Source organism: Sardina pilchardus, chromosome 2 (genome assembly GCF_963854185.1).
Source record: "Sardina pilchardus chromosome 2, fSarPil1.1, whole genome shotgun sequence".
In the NCBI taxonomy this organism is placed as follows: Eukaryota; Metazoa; Chordata; class Actinopteri; order Clupeiformes; family Clupeidae; genus Sardina; species Sardina pilchardus.
In genome coordinates, this window is record NC_084995.1 from 34,166,125 (window position 1) to 34,187,254 (window position 21,130).

The 21,130-nt window shown below is 38.9% G+C and overlaps 1 protein-coding gene and 2 gene segments (V, D, J or C); all 3 read right to left on the reverse strand.

Annotated features, from left to right (window-relative positions):
- Window positions 1-8,960: 8,960 nt before the first annotated feature.
- Window positions 8,961-10,852, reverse strand: LOC134099405 (uncharacterized). Its single transcript, XM_062552272.1, has 4 exons — window positions 10,826-10,852; window positions 10,277-10,471; window positions 9,664-9,718; window positions 8,961-9,446 (listed from the first exon to the last, which is right to left on the reverse strand). The coding sequence occupies exons 1-4, from the start codon at window positions 10,850-10,852 to the stop codon at window positions 9,010-9,012; spliced, it is 714 nt and encodes a 237-aa protein (XP_062408256.1). The 3' UTR covers window positions 8,961-9,009.
- A 1,459-nt stretch (window positions 10,853-12,311) lies between these two features.
- Window positions 12,312-12,979, reverse strand: LOC134099414 (T cell receptor alpha variable 20-like). The segment is given in 2 exon segments: window positions 12,312-12,730; window positions 12,938-12,979. Coding segments are annotated over 2 exon segments (459 nt in total).
- A 1,839-nt stretch (window positions 12,980-14,818) lies between these two features.
- On the reverse strand, window positions 14,819-18,002 carry LOC134099422 (T cell receptor alpha variable 12-2-like). The segment is given in 2 exon segments: window positions 14,819-15,171; window positions 17,924-18,002. Coding segments are annotated over 2 exon segments (432 nt in total).
- Window positions 18,003-21,130: the final 3,128 nt, after the last annotated feature.

Genomic DNA, 21,130 nt, shown 5'->3' on the forward strand with positions numbered 1-21,130 from the left:
TTTTGTGCAAAACATGTAAGGGATAACGGCCGACGAGGTGACCGGTTCGATGGAAATAATGGCTAGGTGGAGGTCTAGAACTCCGGCGACGTGCGAAGCACGGAGACGGAGTTACCTCCGCCGTGCCATTATTTCCATCGAACCGGTCGACCTCGAAGGCCGTTATCCCGCTTATCTCCCGTTTGTATTCACAACCTGTATATTTAGAACATAGTTTTATTCCACCGTTGCGTCCGTTAACATCGCTAAAACTGTCTTGACTGTGGGACTACTTTCCGCCACATATCAACTTTCTACTTGCAGGACAAAACTGCCGTTACTAGTTCTAAAATTGATGGTTGCTATGGCCAAAGGCCAGTCGTTAGTTCTAAATGGCTGGTTGCTACGGCCAAAAGCCAGTCGTTAGTTCTATCTCTCCCGTTGTCAAACGGGCATATCCCAGGATTCTGATTAACTTTAACTTTGAAAGATCGCTACTTTTATAGCCTACATGGCATCCAACTAGCTACAATCCACCTCCGTCATATGCTACAATGTTACTATGGTTCTGCACGTCTGTATTTCAGCTTGGATGCAACGTGACAGTTCATTTAAACTTCGCAACGAGTTTGGCGAATTAATATTCAAGTGTGATACGGGAACTACTTCACAGGTAGCAGGTTATACGAAGTTAATGGCCACCCCATCAGCCAATCAGAGAAGAGAATTCCATTGTTGAGGGAGATAAATAAATGTAATGTAATGTACATTAAACATGTATGTATTCACTTGATGACTGTAATCTCTGTATTAAACACCTCATGCAGACCTTTTGATATGGTGCATTTTATCTCATGTCTTGTCATGTCATGTCATGTCATGTCATGTGAGTTTTTGTTTGACAGTCTGCCTGTTTCCTTCACTGTGGGCCTCACGGCGCAGTAGTAGAGAGCAGAGTCTGAGAGTTTAGCAGAAGAGATGTCCAGGAACATTTGACTTTTCTCCTTATTCATTCTCCCAGAGAATCGAGGATCCACATCAGACGTTCCTGGATTATCAGGACTAATGATGAACAAGAGAAACTGAGGTGCTGATCTTGGGTGCTGTCGATACCACTGTAGATAGTCTCCAGAGCTGTAGCTAATGTTGCAGGAGAGGGTTAAATTATGTCCTTCAACTATATTGAGCTCAACACTGTTTCGAGTGATTTTGTTTCCATGGATGTTACCTGCAAAGAGATGGTATGTCATATTTATCTGCTGTTATGTCTCCTTCTCTATTATTTGACAAAAAGTGCTACATTCTGAAAATTCATGATGACCAAAAGTGCACTACTAGTTACATTGTGTTTACCTGAAAGGTCCATAAGCAATAAGCCCAAAAAGAAGATCATGTTGGAGGTTTACAACTGTGAGGTCTGCTACACCATTTGAATATCAGTCCTGTGAAGACAAGTTTCCCATGACTATGGCTAGGCATTGTGAAGTCATCATGATCTCTTTCTTGCTCCTCCCTCATGGCTCTATTACAAACATGAGACTCTGTGAAAACATTATGGATAGTCCAGACAGCATGGGAAAGTATTTGCAGTAAACATTAATAAACATATGGTAAATGTCCACTTTTGAATTTGAATGGAGTGCTTGGTCTAAACATCTGAACATGCTTCATGGCAGGCAAGGTTTTAAAAATCATCTTTGGATATGTTATTCGTTTAGTTTCTACAATGTGGGAACAGTTTTATTGCAAAATCTTACATTATACACTTAAATATACTACATTTGATTGCCCATCTGTTATATTGATTGACTGTTCAGTGAGAACTGAAGATACAAGGGAACTCTACATTTGTCTTAAAGGGATAATCCGGAGTGAAATGCACTTTAGATCAATTTTTCGGACTATTGGGAGTACATACGTTGAGTTGACACCAAAATCATGTCATCCGGATGTATTTTGAGAAAGTTCGCGCTCACCGTTTTTAGCCAAAACTCGTTAGCCTGGAAGTGACCGGGGCGTGTCCTTTCGCCGCTACAAAACGCTATTTTTATACCTCTTCTACTGTTCCAAACAACACTACACTTGCGTGGTAGTGAGTAGAGGTTCCCTAAAGCCAAACCGAAGTATCCGCACGTCTTTATGTGGTCGGATAGAGAGTCCAGAATGAATTTAATCGAGTCCGTACCTTTCCGGAAATGTTAGTAAAGTGTTGTGAAAACGTTGCTAGCTGCAACAGCGACATTTCCGGAAAGGTACTGACTCGATTAAATTCATTCTGGACTCTCTATCCGACCACATAAAGACGTGGGGATACTTCGGTTTGGCTTTAGGGACCCTCTACTCACTACCACGTAAGTGTAGTGTTGTTTGGAACAGTAGAAATGGTATAAAAATAGCGTTTTGTAGCGGCGAAATGACATGCCCGAGTCACCTCCAGGCTAACGAGTTTTGGCTAAAAACGGTGAGCTCGAACTTTCTCAAAATACATCCGTATGACATGATTTTGGTGTCAACTCAACGTATGTACTCCCAATAGTCCGAAAAATTGATCTAAAGTGCATTTCACTCCGGATTATCCCTTTAATGCAAAGGCAAAATTATGATGTATTATGGCTGTCTGACACATACTGTATCAGGGAACACATTACACTCACATGTCACTCACACTAGACACCTCCTAGTGGCATAAATGGGAACAAGACCATGTCAACACATCTGACATGTATATTCATTGAGCAGACACGTTTATCCAAAGTGTCTTACAGCTTGACAGTTGGAAGACTTATGATATGCCTTTGTGAAGAGAACATTTGATACATACTACTCACACTTTCTAGCTCAGTAATCCTTTTTTTGTGAATTGCTTTGGAATCAATTGTTGAGCCCCACGGTGATGAATATATATAAATAAATAGATAAATACATAAATAATAACAACTCTTATAGTTATGATTGTGAATCTTTTAGCTTATTTTAATAATCAAAGAATGTGACAAATGTGGTGATTTTGTGTAATTCAAAGAGAAGAAGGGAAGATGTACAGTATTGTGATGATAATAGTGCAAATAATGTCAATCACCAATAACAACTTGAGAAATAGCATCATGTGACCTCCTTGCTTATGGCTGATGCTGATTAAAAGACTCAAGTGTGGACCATGATTGTGATGCCATTTAAGGCACTTGCCGATGGGGTGCCATGCAGTATCTGCATCTAAGGTGCAGCTTTCTCTTCTCAAGAGAAGAGTGTTTTTGTCGGAGGGTTGAGTATGACACGTCACTGTGGAGCTCAGAGAGCAATAGTACACAGCAGAGTCCGATGCTTGTAGATTCTGGATGGTCAGAAGAATAGTTTTTGAAGTTACGCTGAGTGTTGTGGAATATCTCTGGCGAAATTCATGTTCAACACTTTCTCCATAATCTGTTTTCCACAGCATGTATTTAGGAAAACGTCTCATTTTTTGCTGGTACCAAAAGAGAGTTACAGGCATCACTGTGCTTTTGATGTCATACAAACAGCGTAGTGTCACCGTGCTGCCTTCCAGATCCGTTTGATCTTTAGGTTGAGTAACAGAGTCCCCCTTTACACTGCAAGCTGTGAAGATAACATATTATTGTGGGTTAAACCAGATCCCTCCACATGAGAGACCTCAGTACTATATCTGGAGTAATCTTATCTGCATTTACTGTAGGAGCGCTGTCAGTGGAAAAGAAACAGAAATGTACGCTAATTTGAAATGCTTAGATAGAATGATTCATATCAAGTCTAGAATCCTATACATGGAATGCATAAAACATGAATCTTTCCTTTAAAAAGTAGCACTCACTCTGCCCTCCACGCTTAAAGTAGGGTAGAATACACCTTACCTGAACAAATTGTTAGTAATAGCACTGAATAGAGCAGCATTATAAGCTCAATAAAGTCCACAACACGGGAAAGAGTGCAGCTTGAGAAGCTGATCCCAACTCAGACCCACACTGACATCTGTGTACCAGAGATCACTTTGGGACAAAGTAGCTCCTCCTCAGAAATCGTACCATGACTGACATTTAATCATAGCTGCTGTGTCTGTGTGAAAAATCGATCCATATCGATATGTCCTGTAGCATGCTTTCTGTGACAGACAAATGTGTTTTACTGAGAATGATTTTTCAGATATCAAATCAGGTGTCATTGCACTCTGTCAATCAAGATTTACCTGTAAACTGTGAGGGATTTTATTGAGTGCAACTGGGTTTGTCATTAATTGTGGTCTGCACGGCACAGTAGTAGAGAGCAGATTCTGAGAGTTCAGCAGATGAGAGATGCAGAAAAATCGCTTTGCTGTCTTTCATGTTTGATTGATATCCCAGGAACAGGAGGAATTGCATTGGTTACGTACCTCGATATTCCAGAATGAGAAACTGTGGTACTGTGTAAGAGAATTGGCAATACCAGTGCAGACCGTAGTCTGTTCCATCGTACTTGCAGGTGAGCTCAATATGTTCTCCTTCTTACATGCTTGACTGTCACTGGAGTAAGTTTCCAACACTCCTTTAATGGGAGAGTTTTGTACAAATATCAGTATGCATGATGTGTGCTGCTGTTAACCATTCATAATTTAATAATTTGATAATAAAGGCTGCCCTGTAATACTAATGCAAAATAGGAAAATGTTCCTACCCAAGAAGGTTGAAAACAGTAATGTTACAGCAAACATGGAAGAGCACATTGTGAGTTATGATATGCAGTTCTGTTTGGATTCAGTTCTTCACTCTCAAACACTTTAAGCTGACCTCTCTGTGATCTTTGGTGATCAGTAGCCTATAATAATACAGTGATTTAAAAAATACACCCATTTGGTTAGCATACGCTTATGTACTGTATGTCCATAGTGTTTTGTGTACACATTTCTAATATTGATTCTAAACCATGGCCCATCTTAGCCAGATGGTGTACTAGCTCACAAACGTAAACTCTTTCCACTGACTAATACATGATCAGTCAGATGGATTAAGAAAGACAATGATATTTTGAAAAGTGACTGACAGGTAAGAGTTTATTAATGATAGGATGTGATTGAGCACAATCACTGTTGTTATAGATATTTGTCATGACAGAAGAGTGTGACCTCCTGTTAGACACAATAGTGTTCCAAAATTAGGTGAACAGTCTATTACCGGCTACACTTAGCGTACACTCACATACAGTTCATGTAATTTGAGTTTTTGTACAGTGCAGCTGCTGTTCCCGTCACTGTGGGCTGCAGAGCGCAGTAGTAGACAGCAGAGTCAGAGACTTCAACAGATGAGATATTCAGATGAAACTTTTTATCTTTAGCCACTTCGCCAGAGGCACGAGGATGAGGAGGATCTGATTTCACTGGATCACCGCTGGTTTCAAACAACATGATGATGAATTCTGGTTTAGATCCAGGATTCTGGCGATACCACTGGAGATTTCGTACAGTAACACTGTATGTGCAGGAGAGAGAAGCTGTTTCACCCTCTGAGACAAGAAGTTCTGTAGAGGCTGGATTGATGTCAGCTTGAAAACTGTAACCTAAAAAGAACAAAATGTCAATATATTTTAAAATACTTAAAACATGTAGACTCATGCTTCATACTTTTTGAGTCTGTCTTTTTTATTATTATTATTATTATTATTATTATCATCATCATAATTATTATTATTCAAAACTGAATTAAACCCACCTATCAGTGTTACAAGCAGAAAGAGAAGGCTGCACATGGTCATACTTGTGTGACACAAAATAAACAGAATCCACAGATGACAACCCTTCAATTGTTCTTCATGAAACACTGCTGCAAGTCTCCTCCTTCTCACATCTCTGTGGTACACCCCCACATTGAGACTCTCATCTTTTCGAAAGTTGAAATACTGTTTTTTTCTACACTTTGAAATTCAGTATAAGGTGATGTAAATGATTGGATTTGTTCAGTGTGTGTGTGTGTGTGTGTGTGTGTGTGTGTGTGTGTGTGTGTGTGTGTGTGTGTGTGTGTGTGTGTGTGTGTGTGTGTGTGTGTGTGACCTAATGATTTGGTTTAAGGTCAAAGATCTTTCAAATTCTGAGGTCTTCTCTCTTGTTCAATAAAGAATATCTGCCACACACCAAAATTCCACTAGATGGCACTACAATGACATATAACAGCTTCCTCTTGTGAGGTACATCTGCTCATTTCCCTTCACAGTGTACACTGTGGCAAGAGCAAATCTATATTTCAATGGGAAAATATTAAATCCATTGTGTCATGGCTAAAGAATGATCAATCATCAGTTCTGTCTATAGTGTCTCTGTGCCCATCTAGTCCTTTTTTAATGTTATGTAGGGGGTCATCTGATATGAGATTGTGTGGAGGAAGTGAATGAATGTGCATACAATATAAAGTGTCCCTCTCTGTCAGACAGAAAAAGAGCATCTGTTTGTGAATGGAGAAGCTCAAACTGTATTTGAGATTAGGAAAGAGGCAGGTTATAGAAATGCATGCCAATGTGAAAGCTTTAACTGTTTAGTAACGTTAATTAAGTGCTATGCTTTTTCTGCAAAATCTCAAAATGGGATACAACAATAGGATTAACATTTATAATAAGCTTTACAAAAAAATTAAGGCTACATTTAGACATACAGGTTTTTGTATGAGGATGTGTGTTTGTCAGTCACTGTGGGCTGCAGGGCACAGTAGTAGAGTGCAGAGTCTGAGAGTTCAGCAGAGGAGAGATCCAGAAAGACTTTCTCTTTAGTCATTCTCACAGACAGACGAAGCTCCACATCTGATTGCAGATTTTGCCCAACATAGATGCTGAGGAGCTGAGTTTGGATGCTGGCGATACCACTGTAGAGACTGTGGATTTGAGGAGGAGTAGTTGCATGAAAGGGTTAAATCAGATCCTTCCATATGAGAGACCTCAGTATTATCTGGAAAAATCGTATCCGCATTCAGGAGCCCTGCCAGAGGAAAAGAAACAGAAATGTATGTAACCTGAAATGTGTAAATATAGTAGCTATTAATGAGAGTTGTACATGCATCAGTATGTACTGATATTTTAATTAAAAATATATTCTGCTGTGTAATACTACTGTAAAATATAGAAGTGCTCTTACCCAATAAGGTTGAAAACAGTAGCAGTGCTAAAGGAATCGTCATGGAAATGCCCATAGTGTAGTTTATGAGGGAGGCTGGTATGCTGATCTGCTTGGATTCAGTTCTTCACTCTTAGACACTTGAATCTGATCTCACCATGATGCTGTCTGTTCAGCTCCTCCTCTGACATACTGTACTGGGTTGGTGAACGATAATAATTTAGGAAACATTTACTGTACATATGATCATTTGTGTCCATTATGTTTTGAACTAAACTATCTGAGTCAGTTGGTAGACTGGACCACTAACATAAACTCTGGCCTCTGAAATGATATGAGTCAGATGGAGAACTATCACACATGTAGGCCTACTTCATGTTTATTTATTTATTTTTTAAAGTCAGTTGAAAGAGAGAGAGATTTACTATATAGATGAGCTGTATCATGTGTAGCACAATCCCTGTCAAAAACAGTTCATAGTCATTATCATGACATAGTTGTCATGCGTGGCCTCCTGATAGACACAGTTGTGTTCTGATTGAAGTTTTTGTTGAGTGCAGCTGGGTTTTCTGTCACTGTGGGCAGCAGGGCGCAGTAGTAGATAGCAGAGTCTGAGACCTCAGCTGATGAGATCTCCAGAAACAGCTTCTTCTTCTTACTGTTTAGTTTAACAGACAATCCATGGACCGGTGGATCTGCTTTTTGTGAGTGATTTCCTTCAGTCAGAAGATACAAGAACTCTGGCCTTGAACTGGGATACTGGCGATACCACAGCAGAGAGTCTGAGATGTAAGCAACGCTATAGTTGCATGTGAGTATGATGGGGTCCGTCTCTTTAGAAATCTCTTCAGATGAAAGAGATGCTATAAGCTGTCAGCCCTGCAATAGAAAATGTAAATGATATATTATAGTTTCAAATGCAATTCATTATACATTTGTTGTTTACAAGGTAAAACAACCTTTATTTCCAAAGTATTGTTATTATTAAAAACATACAGTAGATTACTTGAAATATTATTCATACCTAAACACATTAAAGACCAAACAACACAGAGAACGTCCATGTTGGCTTTCAGAAAGAAACGTGTACAGAACTTAACTGACACTGTCACCTTGGAGAGCCTGGTGTCGTATGAATCATTATGTGCAAATGCTCAACCCCCCATTGCCCCACCTCCTGGCAATGTACAGCATCTAAAAAAATGCATTGGGTTAGAAACCCTGGCAAAAAATTGCCTAGCAATACCCATGGTCACAAAACTCACCAGAAGTCATCATGTACAGTAAGGGGTTATTTTTCAAAATGTCATGACCACGGTCCCCCTTTCCCCCTACAGTATGTCATGCCTACTATATACAAGGGATAACGGCCGCCAAGGCCCTCAAAGGCCATTATCCCACTTATCAACTGGTTGCCAGTTTGTTTCAGTTTGCTGTACAACTTTCTTTGTTTCAGGGTGACAATTTCAGCAGGTCACAGATCAGAGAAAAGCCATTCCGTGGTTGTTCTGTCAAGACAAAGACTGACAGCTCACTCATACAGTGGAGCATGAAGGGCACTATAAATCTGCGGCAACCTCCTCTGGGTTTCATGGTCTTAAACTATTGCATAGAGCGCCTCCTTCTGGTGTCATGGTGGCATGAACATGTCATGCATTACATTAGACTCTAATTATTATTACAGTATTGTTATGAAAAAAAAATGTTTTTATTAAAATACACAGACTGGAAACTATATTTAATATAATACATATACCTCTTTAAATTATACAAGGGTTGATGCTCATTCTTTTCTCAATTTTCATGTTTTAATGTGTACAATATCAATTTGTTCATTTGTTTATGTATTATAGATGCATATTTTATCTGAAGCTACATACAATTACATATGTTTCTTTAAGAGTATTATAATTCACATGAAAAATATAGCTCAGTACAGTGTTGATGAGTTAAAATCTATCAGCAGACAGGATTACTGTAATAGTCAGAGTATATAAATGAATGTGCTGCCTGTGAAGAGGACATGTTGGATCTCCCTCCTCCTGCACATCTGAGAGGTTTTTGCACAGCAGAGTCTGAGTTCCTGTCACTGTGGGCACCAGGGCGCAGTAGTACACAGCAGAGTCAGACGCCTCTGCAGAGGAGAGCTCCAGAAACACGCGCTTTTCCTCTTTCCTTATGGAGGGAGTCAGACGAGGAACTGAACCTGTAGGAGAGCCACTCTCAAACATGAGGTAGAGGAACTCTGGGATGGAGTTGGGATACTGCCGATACCACTGCAAGTTATTGACATTGCCACTATAGTTACAGGAGAAAGTGGCACTTTCTCCCTCACTGATGACCACTGAAGAATGCAAGGGTGTTATGGTATTCCCAACAGATTCTCCTGTGAATGATGAACAAAGAGATGAAGAACATGTGAAGATGACAGACAGTCCTTTTAATTAAATAGTGCTAACATTTAGACAAACATAAATTCATCTGGATATCTCTGAAACATGCTTCTGTGGAGTCTAGATTACATACTTTTATACTACACTACGGATTACAGTATATACTTCATGATGGTGATAAAATAAAAAGGAAATACTCAAAGGTCTTACCTATTAAGAGAGACAAGAGCAGGAATATACCAGATACCATCATGACTGGTCTGCACTGGCAGAGAGACTGCAAGTATTTTGACACCTTCTTTACACATACATTTCCTGACTCCGCCCGTCCACTGGAGTTGGTTATTGTTGTTTATAAGATCAGCCAATAAAATTCAAAAGCATTTATGTATGGCAGTGTATGATTTAATCATTTAACTGAATTCTAACTTGTTTCAAATGGAACTAAAACTGGTTATAAAGAGCACTGCAGATACATTCACAGATGCTAGTATACAGTATGTCTATCTATGTTAACACTACACTGTGACCCATCTGAGCCAGATGGTACTGTATACTAGTGTAGTGCATTAACATAAACTCTAAAAAGAGAGGTTTGGTTGTTTATGACAAACATTTCATATTGTGTAGGTTGAGGTTCAGAGTGACACGAGTTCACAGTTACTGTGGTAAAAAAAGAGTATCTGTATTTGGCATGACAAAAAAACTTGCTATGGCCTTCTGTTAGACACAATTATGTTCATGTGATCAGTCCCATCTTGCAATATGTCATACAGTTCATGTAATTTGAGTTTTTGTTCAGTGCAGCTGGTGTTCCTGTTACTGTGGGCCTCAAAGCACAGTAGTAGACAGCAGAGTCTGAGACCTCAGCTGATGAGATATTCAGATGAACCTCTTTAGAGTCTTTATCCACGTTACCAGAGGCACGGGGATGAGAAGTTGAGTCCACTTTGTTGACACTGGATTCAGACAGCATGATGATGAATTCTGGTTTAGATCCTGGGTCCTGGCGATACCACTGCAGATTGTATACAGTAACACTGTATGTGCAGGAGAGAGAAGCTGTTTCACCCTCTGAAACGCTGATTTCTGTAGATGCTGGAGAGATGTCATCTTGTAAACTGTTGCCTGAAAAAAAAGTATACTTTTTTTAAAAAAATACTAAAAAACATACAACTCGTACTCTTCAGGTTTTATTTCTTTGTTTTATTATTTACATCACTGAAACAAAACCAACCTATCAGTGTTAAAAGCAGAAAGAAAAGGCTGCAACGTATCATAATTGGGTGAAACAGAATTGAATTCTCAGCTGGGAATGAGTTCGCATGAGAACTCTTCAGTTGTTCTTCATGAGCATCCAACATGATCCAACCTCTACTGTGACTCCTCCTTCACACATCTCGCAGTGGTACCCCCACCCACCCCACCAACAAGACAATTAATGTCAAACACTGACATTATATTTCATATAGTTATATAATTGTTCAAAATTCATAACATCTAAAAGTGATTCACTAACTTAACAGTTTGGTCCAAAGTCAAAGTAATACATTAGCATGAGACTGTGAGGTACCAGTGTCTGGCCAGAAAAAAAGAAATCCACTTGATGGCGCCACAGTCACATCTCACAGTTTCCTTTTGTGCTGCAGACTGAATAGCTATGCTTCCTGGCACACCTCTCCCCTTAGTTTGAAACTGCACATTCCCCCTGAGCTTGATAACTTGGACATATTTGCTGCTTAGGTCCACCTGCTGTTTGAATTACTGTATTTCTTTGATAAGCTTTGTAATATTTCCTTCAATGGTAACTTATATATTCACTCTAAAAAGTGATATGTAAAAAGGACAATTGCATGTTACATTAGAGTAACACAATTTCAACTTCAGCAATCGTGTGGAGGTGAAAGACAGATTTCAGTTATCCAACAAAGCAAAATTAGATTTCATTTTTGGCAAAGTGTCTAAAACCATGTTCTCAGGTCCTTCTCATCCTCTGATAGATCAACTATGCTAACATGCCAAAGCTAATCTGCACGGTCTCATTTCAGCTCATCTTGTCTTGTTTTGCACTTGGGTCCACACTCTCTCCTTTCAACAACTGTGACACCTGCTCCTTGTTCCAGTAATCTGTTCCTTTTCAGAATATCATATCCATAACCATAATTCTTCACTCAGTGAATTAGCAGGCTACAATCATAAAAGACCTGTGCACGCTCTCGCTCCCCCGTGCACATGAAAGCGGCATGCATGATGTAAATTTGTTTGAGTTATTTTCCATTTATCTCCTGTGTGCATGAAAACTTATGTGTGTATGCAGTATGTTTCTATTTATTAGATTGCACCTCAATACGTTATTGACTTACTGTAGGCGTTGTCAGTCTACTTTTAAAATGATATTTAGAGCAAAACAAAAAATCAATCGGGGCCCCGCAGAATTGCCTGGCAATACCCATGGTCTCTATCTGTCTATGTCTTCACCACAAAACTCACCAGAAGTCATCAAGGGGTTATTTTTTCAAAATATTATGACCTCCGATCCCCGTATCCCCTACAGTATGTCATGCCCTTAGGGATAACGGCCAAGGCCCTCAAAAGCGGTTATCATTAACCTTTAACTTTGTAAGTAATAGTATATAGACACACACACATTATAAATAGTCTTTATCGAGAAGGGTTGAGGCTCATTCTTTTACTCAATTTTCAAGATACATATTTTTAATGTGTATCAATTTGTTGCTTGTTGCAATATCATTGGTGCATATTTCATCTGAAGTTATGAAAAATGGAATACATTTCTTTAAGAGTATCATAATTCACTAAATACAGCTCAGTACAATATTGATGAGTTGAAGTCTGTATCAGCATACTGGATTAATAGTCAGAGTGTATAAATGAATGTGCTGTCTGTGAAGGGGACAGTTGCATCTCCCTCCTCCATCTGAGAGGTTTTTGCACAGCAGAGTCTGAGTTCCTGTCACTGTGGGCACCAGGGCGCAGTAGAACACAGCAGAGTCAGGCGCCTCTGCAGAGGAGAGCTCCAGAAACACACGCTTGTTCTCTTTATCTATGGAGGGAGTCAGGCGGGGAAGTGGGTCTGAAATGGAACCACCCTCAAATATGTAGTAGAGAAACTCTGGGATGGAGTTGGGATACTGCCGATACCACTGCAAACTATTGACATCACTACTGCTGTAGTTACAGGAGAACGTGGCACTTTCTCCCTCACTGATGACCACTGAGGAATGTGAGGGTGTGATGGTATTCCCAACATATTCTCCTGAGAACAATATGAAGAGATGAAGAGCATGTGAAGATGACAGACAGTCCTTTTAAATGGTGGTAAAATTCAGACAAACACAAATTCATCTGGATATCATTGAAACATGCTTCTGTGTAGTCTAGATTACATACACATTTTACATTACACTATAAATGGATTTACATGATGGTGATACATTACAACGGAAATACTCAAAGGTCTTACCTATTAAGAGAGACAAGAGCAGGAATATACCAAATACCATCATGACTGGTCTGCACTGGCAGAGACTGGAAGCATCTCGACACCTTCACACACACATACACCTGACTCCGCCCATCCACTGGAGTTATTGTTGTTTAAAGGATCAGCCAATGAAATTCAAAAACAATAATTTATGGCAGTGTATGTTTTAATAATTTCACTGAATTCATACAGTACATGTTGCATAATAACATGCACATGTTACAGTACATGTTGCACAATAATTCATGTCTAGATTTATGTTAACACTATACTGTGACCCAACTGAGGCATGGTATACAAGTGCACTATCTCTGTCCAATGACAAAGAAATTAGTCAGATGGAGTTCCAACTTTAATATTTTTCTTTTTTAAAAAAATAGAGGTTTGGTTGTTTTTGACAAAAAAAAATTGTGTAGGTTCAGGAGTGATGTGATATGAGTTCACAGTCACCGTGAAAAAAGTGTATAGTTATCTGGTATGACAAAAAACTTGGCATATGTGGCCTTCAGTTATAGACACAATTTGGTTTATGTGATCAATCCCATCCTGCAATATGTCATACAGTTGATGTAATTTGAGTTTTTGTTCAGTGCAGCTGCTGTTCCTGTCACTGTGGGCTGCAGAGCGCAGTAGTAGACAGCAGAGTCTGAGACTTCAGCAGATGAGATATTCAGATGAAACTTTTTATCTTTATCCACGTTACCAGAGGCACGAGGATGAGAAGTTGAGTCCACTTTGTTCACACTAGATTCAGACAACATGATGATGAATTCTGGTTTAGATCCTGGGTCCTGGCGATACCACTGCAGATTGTATACAGTAACACTGTATGTGCAGGAGAGAGAAGCTGTTTCACCCTCTGAAACGCTGAGTTCTGTAGATGCTGGAGAGATGTCATCTTGTAAACTGTTCTCTGAAAAAACATGATACTCTTTTTAAAAATGCTTAAAACAAACAACTTGCCCTTTTTGTTTTTTAGTTATTGTATGTAACCAACCTATTAGTGTTAAAAGCAGAATGAAAAGGCTGCAACGTGTCATAATTGAGTGAAACATAATTGAATTCTTAGCTGTGAATGAGTCCACACATGACAACTCTTCAGTTGTTCCACTCAACCTCCCTGTAAGACTCCTCCTTCACACATCTCTCTGCACTTCCTTCTTTTCCGAGTTGAAACAAACAAGTGATGCGTAGGTAAAAAGCTGGACAAAAACAGGGTACAGCTAGCTTGCTTCATGAATCAATGCTCCTAGATGCATGAAAGCTACAAATCTTCAGTATCCTTTCGCTTTGTCAAAAATGAGTTTGAATCAGTAAATCAAAATTAGACATGACATACAGACTCTAATTATTTCAACAAGACAATTAATGCCAAACACTGAAACTATCTTTTCTTATCTTCAGTAACATACAAAAGTGATTCACTGACTTAACATTATGATTCAAAGTCCAAGTATCCACATTACAATCAGATTGTGAGGTACAGTGACTTGCCAAACAATTCCACTTGATGGCACCACAGTCACATCTAACAGTTTCATGTGCTGCAGACTGAACTCCAATGCTTCCCGGCACACCTCTCCCCTTAGTTTGGAACTGCATATTGTACCTTAAATGATTCAGTGTAGATACTGAGTTCCCCCTGAGTTCAATAACTTGGGCATATTGCTGCTGAGGTTCATCAATTGTTTGAATAGTTATTGAATCGTTTCTACTGTATGTCATACAGCTGTAGTTTAAGGGCTTAGGTGGATTATACAAATGCGTAATTGTGCTTGCACTGGCATTTTCTTAATGTGATTTCTTTTTTTCTTTTTACTGATTGTTGGGACATTTCCATGTATTCTCGGGCAAGTTCTTTCAGATAAGGTTTTTGCATGATGACTGAGAAACAGCTGTCACTGTGGGCCTCAGAGCACAGTAGTAGACAGCAGAGTCAGACACTTGAAGATTCCTGATCGTCAGAGGAACTGTTTTCGTAGTTTTGTTGAGCTCAGCAAAAAATCTTTTTTCAAATTCCTTTAAACCACCTCCATATGCATATCTCCTCAGCATATATTGAGGATGGTCTTTAGGTTTCTGTTTATACCAGAACAGGTAAGCAATGTCGCTGCCAGCTGTGTCATAACTACAGTCAAGTATCACCGTTCCTCCTTCTGGTCCAGTCTCAGATGTTGATCGCTGGTCAACAGTGTCTTCCTTTCCTCTGCACACTAAGTATAAATATAGATACAGACAGGATCAAAGTCAAACAGTCAAATCATGCAACAGAAATGTTCATTTAGCACTCTATGACTCTTCTCATTTTTCAGCATCAACATGCTATAGTAATATACAGTAGGCCTACACAAGTACCGTATAGATACATCATAATTCCTAACACTGTAAAATGATTTGGATATGTATATAATGGGCAATTTAAGTTCCATAATAAAATAAACCTGGCATCCAATGTGTTTGATTATGGCTATTAGACAGAAAGGAAATTACAATATTAATATCATACCAAAACCTGTTGTTGCAATAACAAGAGAGACCTTCAGCCAGTGATGCATGATGACAAACTGGTGATTGTACAATGAAGATCTCTCTCTCTCTCTCTCTCTCTCTCTCTCTAAGACTAATGGGCATAACAACCAACATGAAATGTATGTTACACATACTATAATTTCCCACCTATTAGTCACTTCTTATACATTGATTTGGCCAAATTTCTTCAGCTATATTCTTCCAGCTTTCTGGAATATAGTTCCAAGGCACTTTAATACTCTGTAACAATGCATTTTATGATTAACTAACCAATTTAGTCTGAATGGGAAAAAAAATCACAGACAAGGATCATAGCCTAGATATGGAAAAGGGTAGGCTACTTTGTTGACTGACCTTTGGTGATGACTTTCTGATAAGGACGATACCAATTTGTTGTGTCACCTTACAATTTATGTTAAGTTTTATGTGGTACTGTATGTCATTGTATTGTCTTTCATAACAAGGCAATTGTGACCAAAGATGTGTCGCTTTTTGCCATCTATAAAACACAATCAAAATGTCCAGTGCCACGAAACGTGATTATGTCTTTACTTACTGTAAATTGATTCTACTCGCAGCAGAGTTCATTTATAATGAAAGGGTTGACCAGTCACAGTTTAATTCAGTTCAGCTGCCCTTGCCCGCAAAATATCTACTAGCTCTAGTAATAGGATTCACCATTTAACACAGAGAACAGGTGTGACCACAAGCGCTCAGTGAGGCTTAGATCTGTGGTGAATTACTATCTGAATTAAACAGGAAATTCCTTTGATCTACATTCCTTTCAAAGGTATAATTTGTGTGTAGGTTTTTGTACAGCATCTCAGATACCTTGTATCACTGGGAATATCACTTCTCATAGCACAGTAGTAGAGAGCTGTGTCTGCCAGAGTCAGGTCTTTAATATTGAGTTCAGTGGCACTAAGATATGTTGTGGAAGTAAAACGAGGATCACGCTCATCTACTAAGCTATTTATTGCACGAGCTCCTCTGTAAAGTAGATACTGTGGTGCCATGTTAGGATACTGCCTGTACCAGTAAATATACACATAGCTGTTGTCTGACCCAAATAAGCACTTTAGAGTCACTGACTCGGTCTCTGTATTATGTACAAACACATTGCCTCTTGGAACAATTCCATCTAGTGCAGAAGTACCTGTAAAAACAGTGAATAGAAAACTAGAAAATGTCAGGATAAAGTCATAACCTGTCATTATTGTTTTGCTTGAATATCCTTGAGAACACGTTGTTAAATATGCCCACCTGTTGCCAATATGAGAATGATGACCAGAAGAGATTTCTCCATCTGAAACACGGAAGAGGAGAGCATAATTGCTTAGTGTTTGCTCAAAGCTCTCTGAGCTGTTGCTGTGTGATTGCATGACTTGTGAGAGTGCATCAAAGGTATTACATCATGACAAGAGAATTGTCATCAGGGAAGGTCTTGTGTGAGAAATTTAATTGACAGACAGTGGGAGTCTTGAGTGGTTACATTAGAGAAATGCCTTTGGCCAAAAAGTCACAGTTCTGAGATTGAGATACAACATTTAAATGTTGAGAGATATTCTTACTTAATAAATAACTAATTCTGAAACCTGCATGAAGCTTATGTTGTCTGTCATGAAGTTCAGATGCATGTCCAGAATAAGGTGAATTCCTGTCACTAGGTTTACCAGTCAATCACCACTTATGTGTTGGAATGTAGTAACATATCATGTCCACTTGGTGGCACTCCAAATGTATCTTATTTCCATACATTTAGGGTATAAGGCTATTTGCACCCCTGTTACAGTTGGCAATGTATGCTATTTGTACCTTGATCAAGCACAGCCATCCAGGGTAAAAACATTAACAGCTGCAACCACGATTACTCAGTTTGAAACCATAGATGGCGGCTAACTGATATTAAACCAAGAGGAGGAAATTACTTTGATCTCCTTTCATAAAAAAACACTTCTATTTGCTTCTGAGTTTTTGTACAGCGCCACAGTGAGTTTATATCACTGGGCGACCCACAGAGCACAGTAGTAGAGGCCTGTGTCTGCCAGAGTCAGACGTTTAATATGGAGCAAAGTGGATCTTTCTGAGGTTTTGGATTCATATCTTTTGTCAGGGATGTGTTCATCTGAACCACCTTTCCCTTGTTTCACTAGCAAATACACAGGTGCTTGGTTAGGATACTGCATGTACCAGTAAAGAAAAGCACTGCTGTAGCTTGTTTCATAAGAGCATTTCAGCCAGACACCTTCATCTTCAACCTTCGTAAAATATTCCTGTTGGGGATTGATTTGGTCAGCAGTTATACCTGTAAGTAAAAAAAAAACATTTTAGGTATAGGCCGTAGTCAGCTGTAGCATTTTGCTAACAGGTAATTCATAATTTGAATGTAATCTTGAACAAAAATGGATATGTAAACATTAAATGTGTCAAGTTTACCTGCTGCCATGATGAGGATGAAGAGCAGTGCTGTCTCCATGTGGAATACACTGTGTTCTGTGTTGGTGCTCACAGCCATCAGAGCTGGTACTGTTTGTGTGTGTGTGTGTGTGTGTGTGTGTGTGTGTGTGTGTGTGTGTGTGTGTGTGTGTGTTTCTGTCTGTCTATCTCTCTCTGTGTGTGTACAGTAGCTGTGGAAAGGTGGGAGGTTCTGGACATCTGTATATGTCACACTGCAGATCCATGTCAGCTTGTACATTATGGATTTATGTCAGTTAAATTGATGATAAAATGATAAATCTTTTCAATATTAGATACATTCCAGACATTATATCAGCAACTGATGTTTATAATTGTCTCTTCCTCCTCTCCTTTGAAAAGTAGCATGGCCCAACAGTGGCAGCCCGTGGTTTTGAAGAGTTATTTTCCAAAACGCTATATCCACCATTTTAATGAATTTTCATAAATCTTTTTTTTTTTTTTTTTTCAATTTTGTAATTTTAATGGAACTGTAATAGGGTTATTTTTAGTTGATTTATCTTTAACAAAACAACTGCGTTTCTATTGATATGACCTAAAATACACAATTAAATAACATGATTTCTTAATGGTTTTTATCGTTCTTTGTCTTTGTTTTTCATTCACAAAGAAAATGAATGTCCTTAATTTAAGGCATTGAGATCAATTTCCAAAAGATGATTTTATATTGTCAATGTTAGCATGTGTTCCAATACTCTCTTCAAATACAGTCCCCTCCTTAAGTATTGGAACACATGCTAAAGTTGACAATGTAAAATCATCTTTTGGAAATTGATCTCAATGCCAATATCCAGTCTTTAAGGACATGAATTTTCTTTCTGAATGAATGTCTTGTAAATAAATAGATGTTTTCCTTAAAATACAGTATTGGAACTGATATTTAAATCACGCTTGTTTCCAACCACCACATTTATCAACAAATGTTTACTCTTACGCTGAAATTACAGTGATACGACAGTTTCATTTATCAGACGTGATCCCCGTTGTCAGATGATTTTTGCAGATCTACGCTGGTTTCTATGCTTGGTTGATAAATGAGGGCCACAATCTTTTTGCAATGTATTTTTGCCTTGTGCAATACTGCTCTCTTGTGGTTAAACATCTGCAGTGCAATAAGTCATTTCTGGAAAATGTCTGTGTATCCTTTACAAGCTCTGTCAGCTGAGGTTTTTGTATGATGACTGAGCAAACAGCTGTCACAGTGGGCCTCAGAGCACAGTAGTAGACAGCAGAGTCTGACACTTGGAGATTCCTGATTGTCAGTGGAACTGTCTTTGTAGTTTTGTTGAGTTCAGCAAGAAATCTTTTTTCAAATTCCTTTTCACCATCACCACCTCCATATGCATATCTCCTCAGCATATATTGAGGATGATCATTAGGTTTCTGTTTATACCAGAACAGGTAGGCATTGGTGTCAGTTGTGTCATAACTACAACCAAGTATCACCGTTCCTCCCTCTGGTGCAGTCTCAGACGTTGAAAACTGGTCAACAGTGTCTTCTTTTCCGCTGCACACTGCAGATACATTCAGAATCAGAATCAGAATCAGCTTTATTGTCCAGGTTTGCATAACAAACAAGGAATTTGACTCTGGTTAATCTTTGCACTCAAGTACAACAACACTCAACAATAACATGATATAATAACATAACATTCAGATACAGATTGGATCAAAACCAAACAGCCAAACCAGCAGGAATGAGCTTTTAGTACTCTGCGACTGTCATAGTTTTACTCTGTGACTTCCTGAATCAACATGCTCTAGTAGGACACACACTATAGAATTCCAAACACATGTATACAATTAATTCAATAAATGCCTAACATCAGAAATGTGTCTGTAACAAAATGAACCTGGCATCCACTGACTAGAGTTTGATGATGGCTATTAAACAGAAAGGATATTAGAATATCAATTTATCAATTTCATACCAAAACCTGTTGTTGCAATAACAAGAGAGACCTTCAGCCATTGATGCATGATGACAAACTGTGGTGATTGTGATATGGAAAGGAAGATCTCTCTCTCTCACTCTCTCTCACTTTAAGGAGGAGCTTACAGTTGTGTTGGTGAAATGGCTGATGTGATACTATATGAATTGCAGAAACTGAATGAGCAGACAAGTATGAGCATCTAAATGAAATGGACATACAGTACTGTACATATCAGCATGGTCAGAGAGAGTGAAATGGCACTGTAATTAGCAGTGAATTTAATCTTGAACATCGTTATTCCCAGCATTACCATCTCAGCATGTTTAAAGGAAGTCCAGGCCCCAGAAGAGATTTGGAAACTGTGTGCTGCAGCATGTAAGTCCACCTGTCTGTCTTACTGTCTTCAGCTCTGCATTGTACAGAGAATACATCTGCATTCGATGGAAATAGGGCAACAAATGTCAAACATCTGGAAAGAGATTGTGACAGTAAACATATCTGACAACACAAAGTCAGAAAAACACAATCATGTGATCCTATCATGGTTAATGATCAAACTTCTCATTTATGAAATGTTCATTTCATGATTAATTTGTTGTTTACTGAAAGATCTCAAACATGATTTGTTGCAAGCTGTGACCTTTATGTTGCAAAATACACTGTAGGTAGGTGGAGTCATCCAGTTTTGCCCAAACTGCCCGAAAGTTCATTTATTGTAAAAGATTGCACTCTAAAAAATGCTGGGTTATTTTTTCAACCCAACCGCTGGGTTGAGGCTGCTGGGTCATTTTATTGGGTTGTTTTAACTCGTATTGGGTCATTTCTGTAACCCAGCTTGTTGGGTTGATAGTACAGCGCTGCTGGGTTGACCATTTAGGACTGTGCCCCTCTTCTACCCCACCTGATGTGGACCACACTACCCAGCACCTGGGTGACTTTAACACAGCTGCATAGTTATTTGAGAGGTTGAAGAAAAAAATCGGTAGACATAATTCTTTCAACCGTCCAGTCCAGCAGCTGCTGCCAACAAATGCAATGGAAATCAGGCGATTTTGGAAGGTATGTATCTGTTTTTAACTTCTGCATTTTAAAAAGAAATCCAGACGGATTTTAAAAGTCCACCCAGAGACATACCCTTTGTGATATGAATGAATACTCTGCCTGACGATTTCATTCAGCCTCAAGCATGCCAGCTATATTAGCTAAGCTAAGTTAACATTAACAACAATATCTG

Excerpts from the sequence above, each read along its gene's own strand:
- LOC134099405 (XM_062552272.1), bottom strand. The coding sequence starts at position 10,852 with ATGTGTGAAGGAGGAGTCACAGTAGAG. Across the intron at positions 10,472-10,825 it reads AAGGAGGAGTCACAGTAGAG|TGGTATCGCCAGGACCCAGG; the intron begins GTTGGATCATGT and ends TACAATCTGCAG. Across the intron at positions 9,447-9,663 it reads GCTCTTGTCTCTCTTAATAG|GAGAATCTGTTGGGAATACC; the intron begins GTAAGACCTTTG and ends CATCATTCACAG.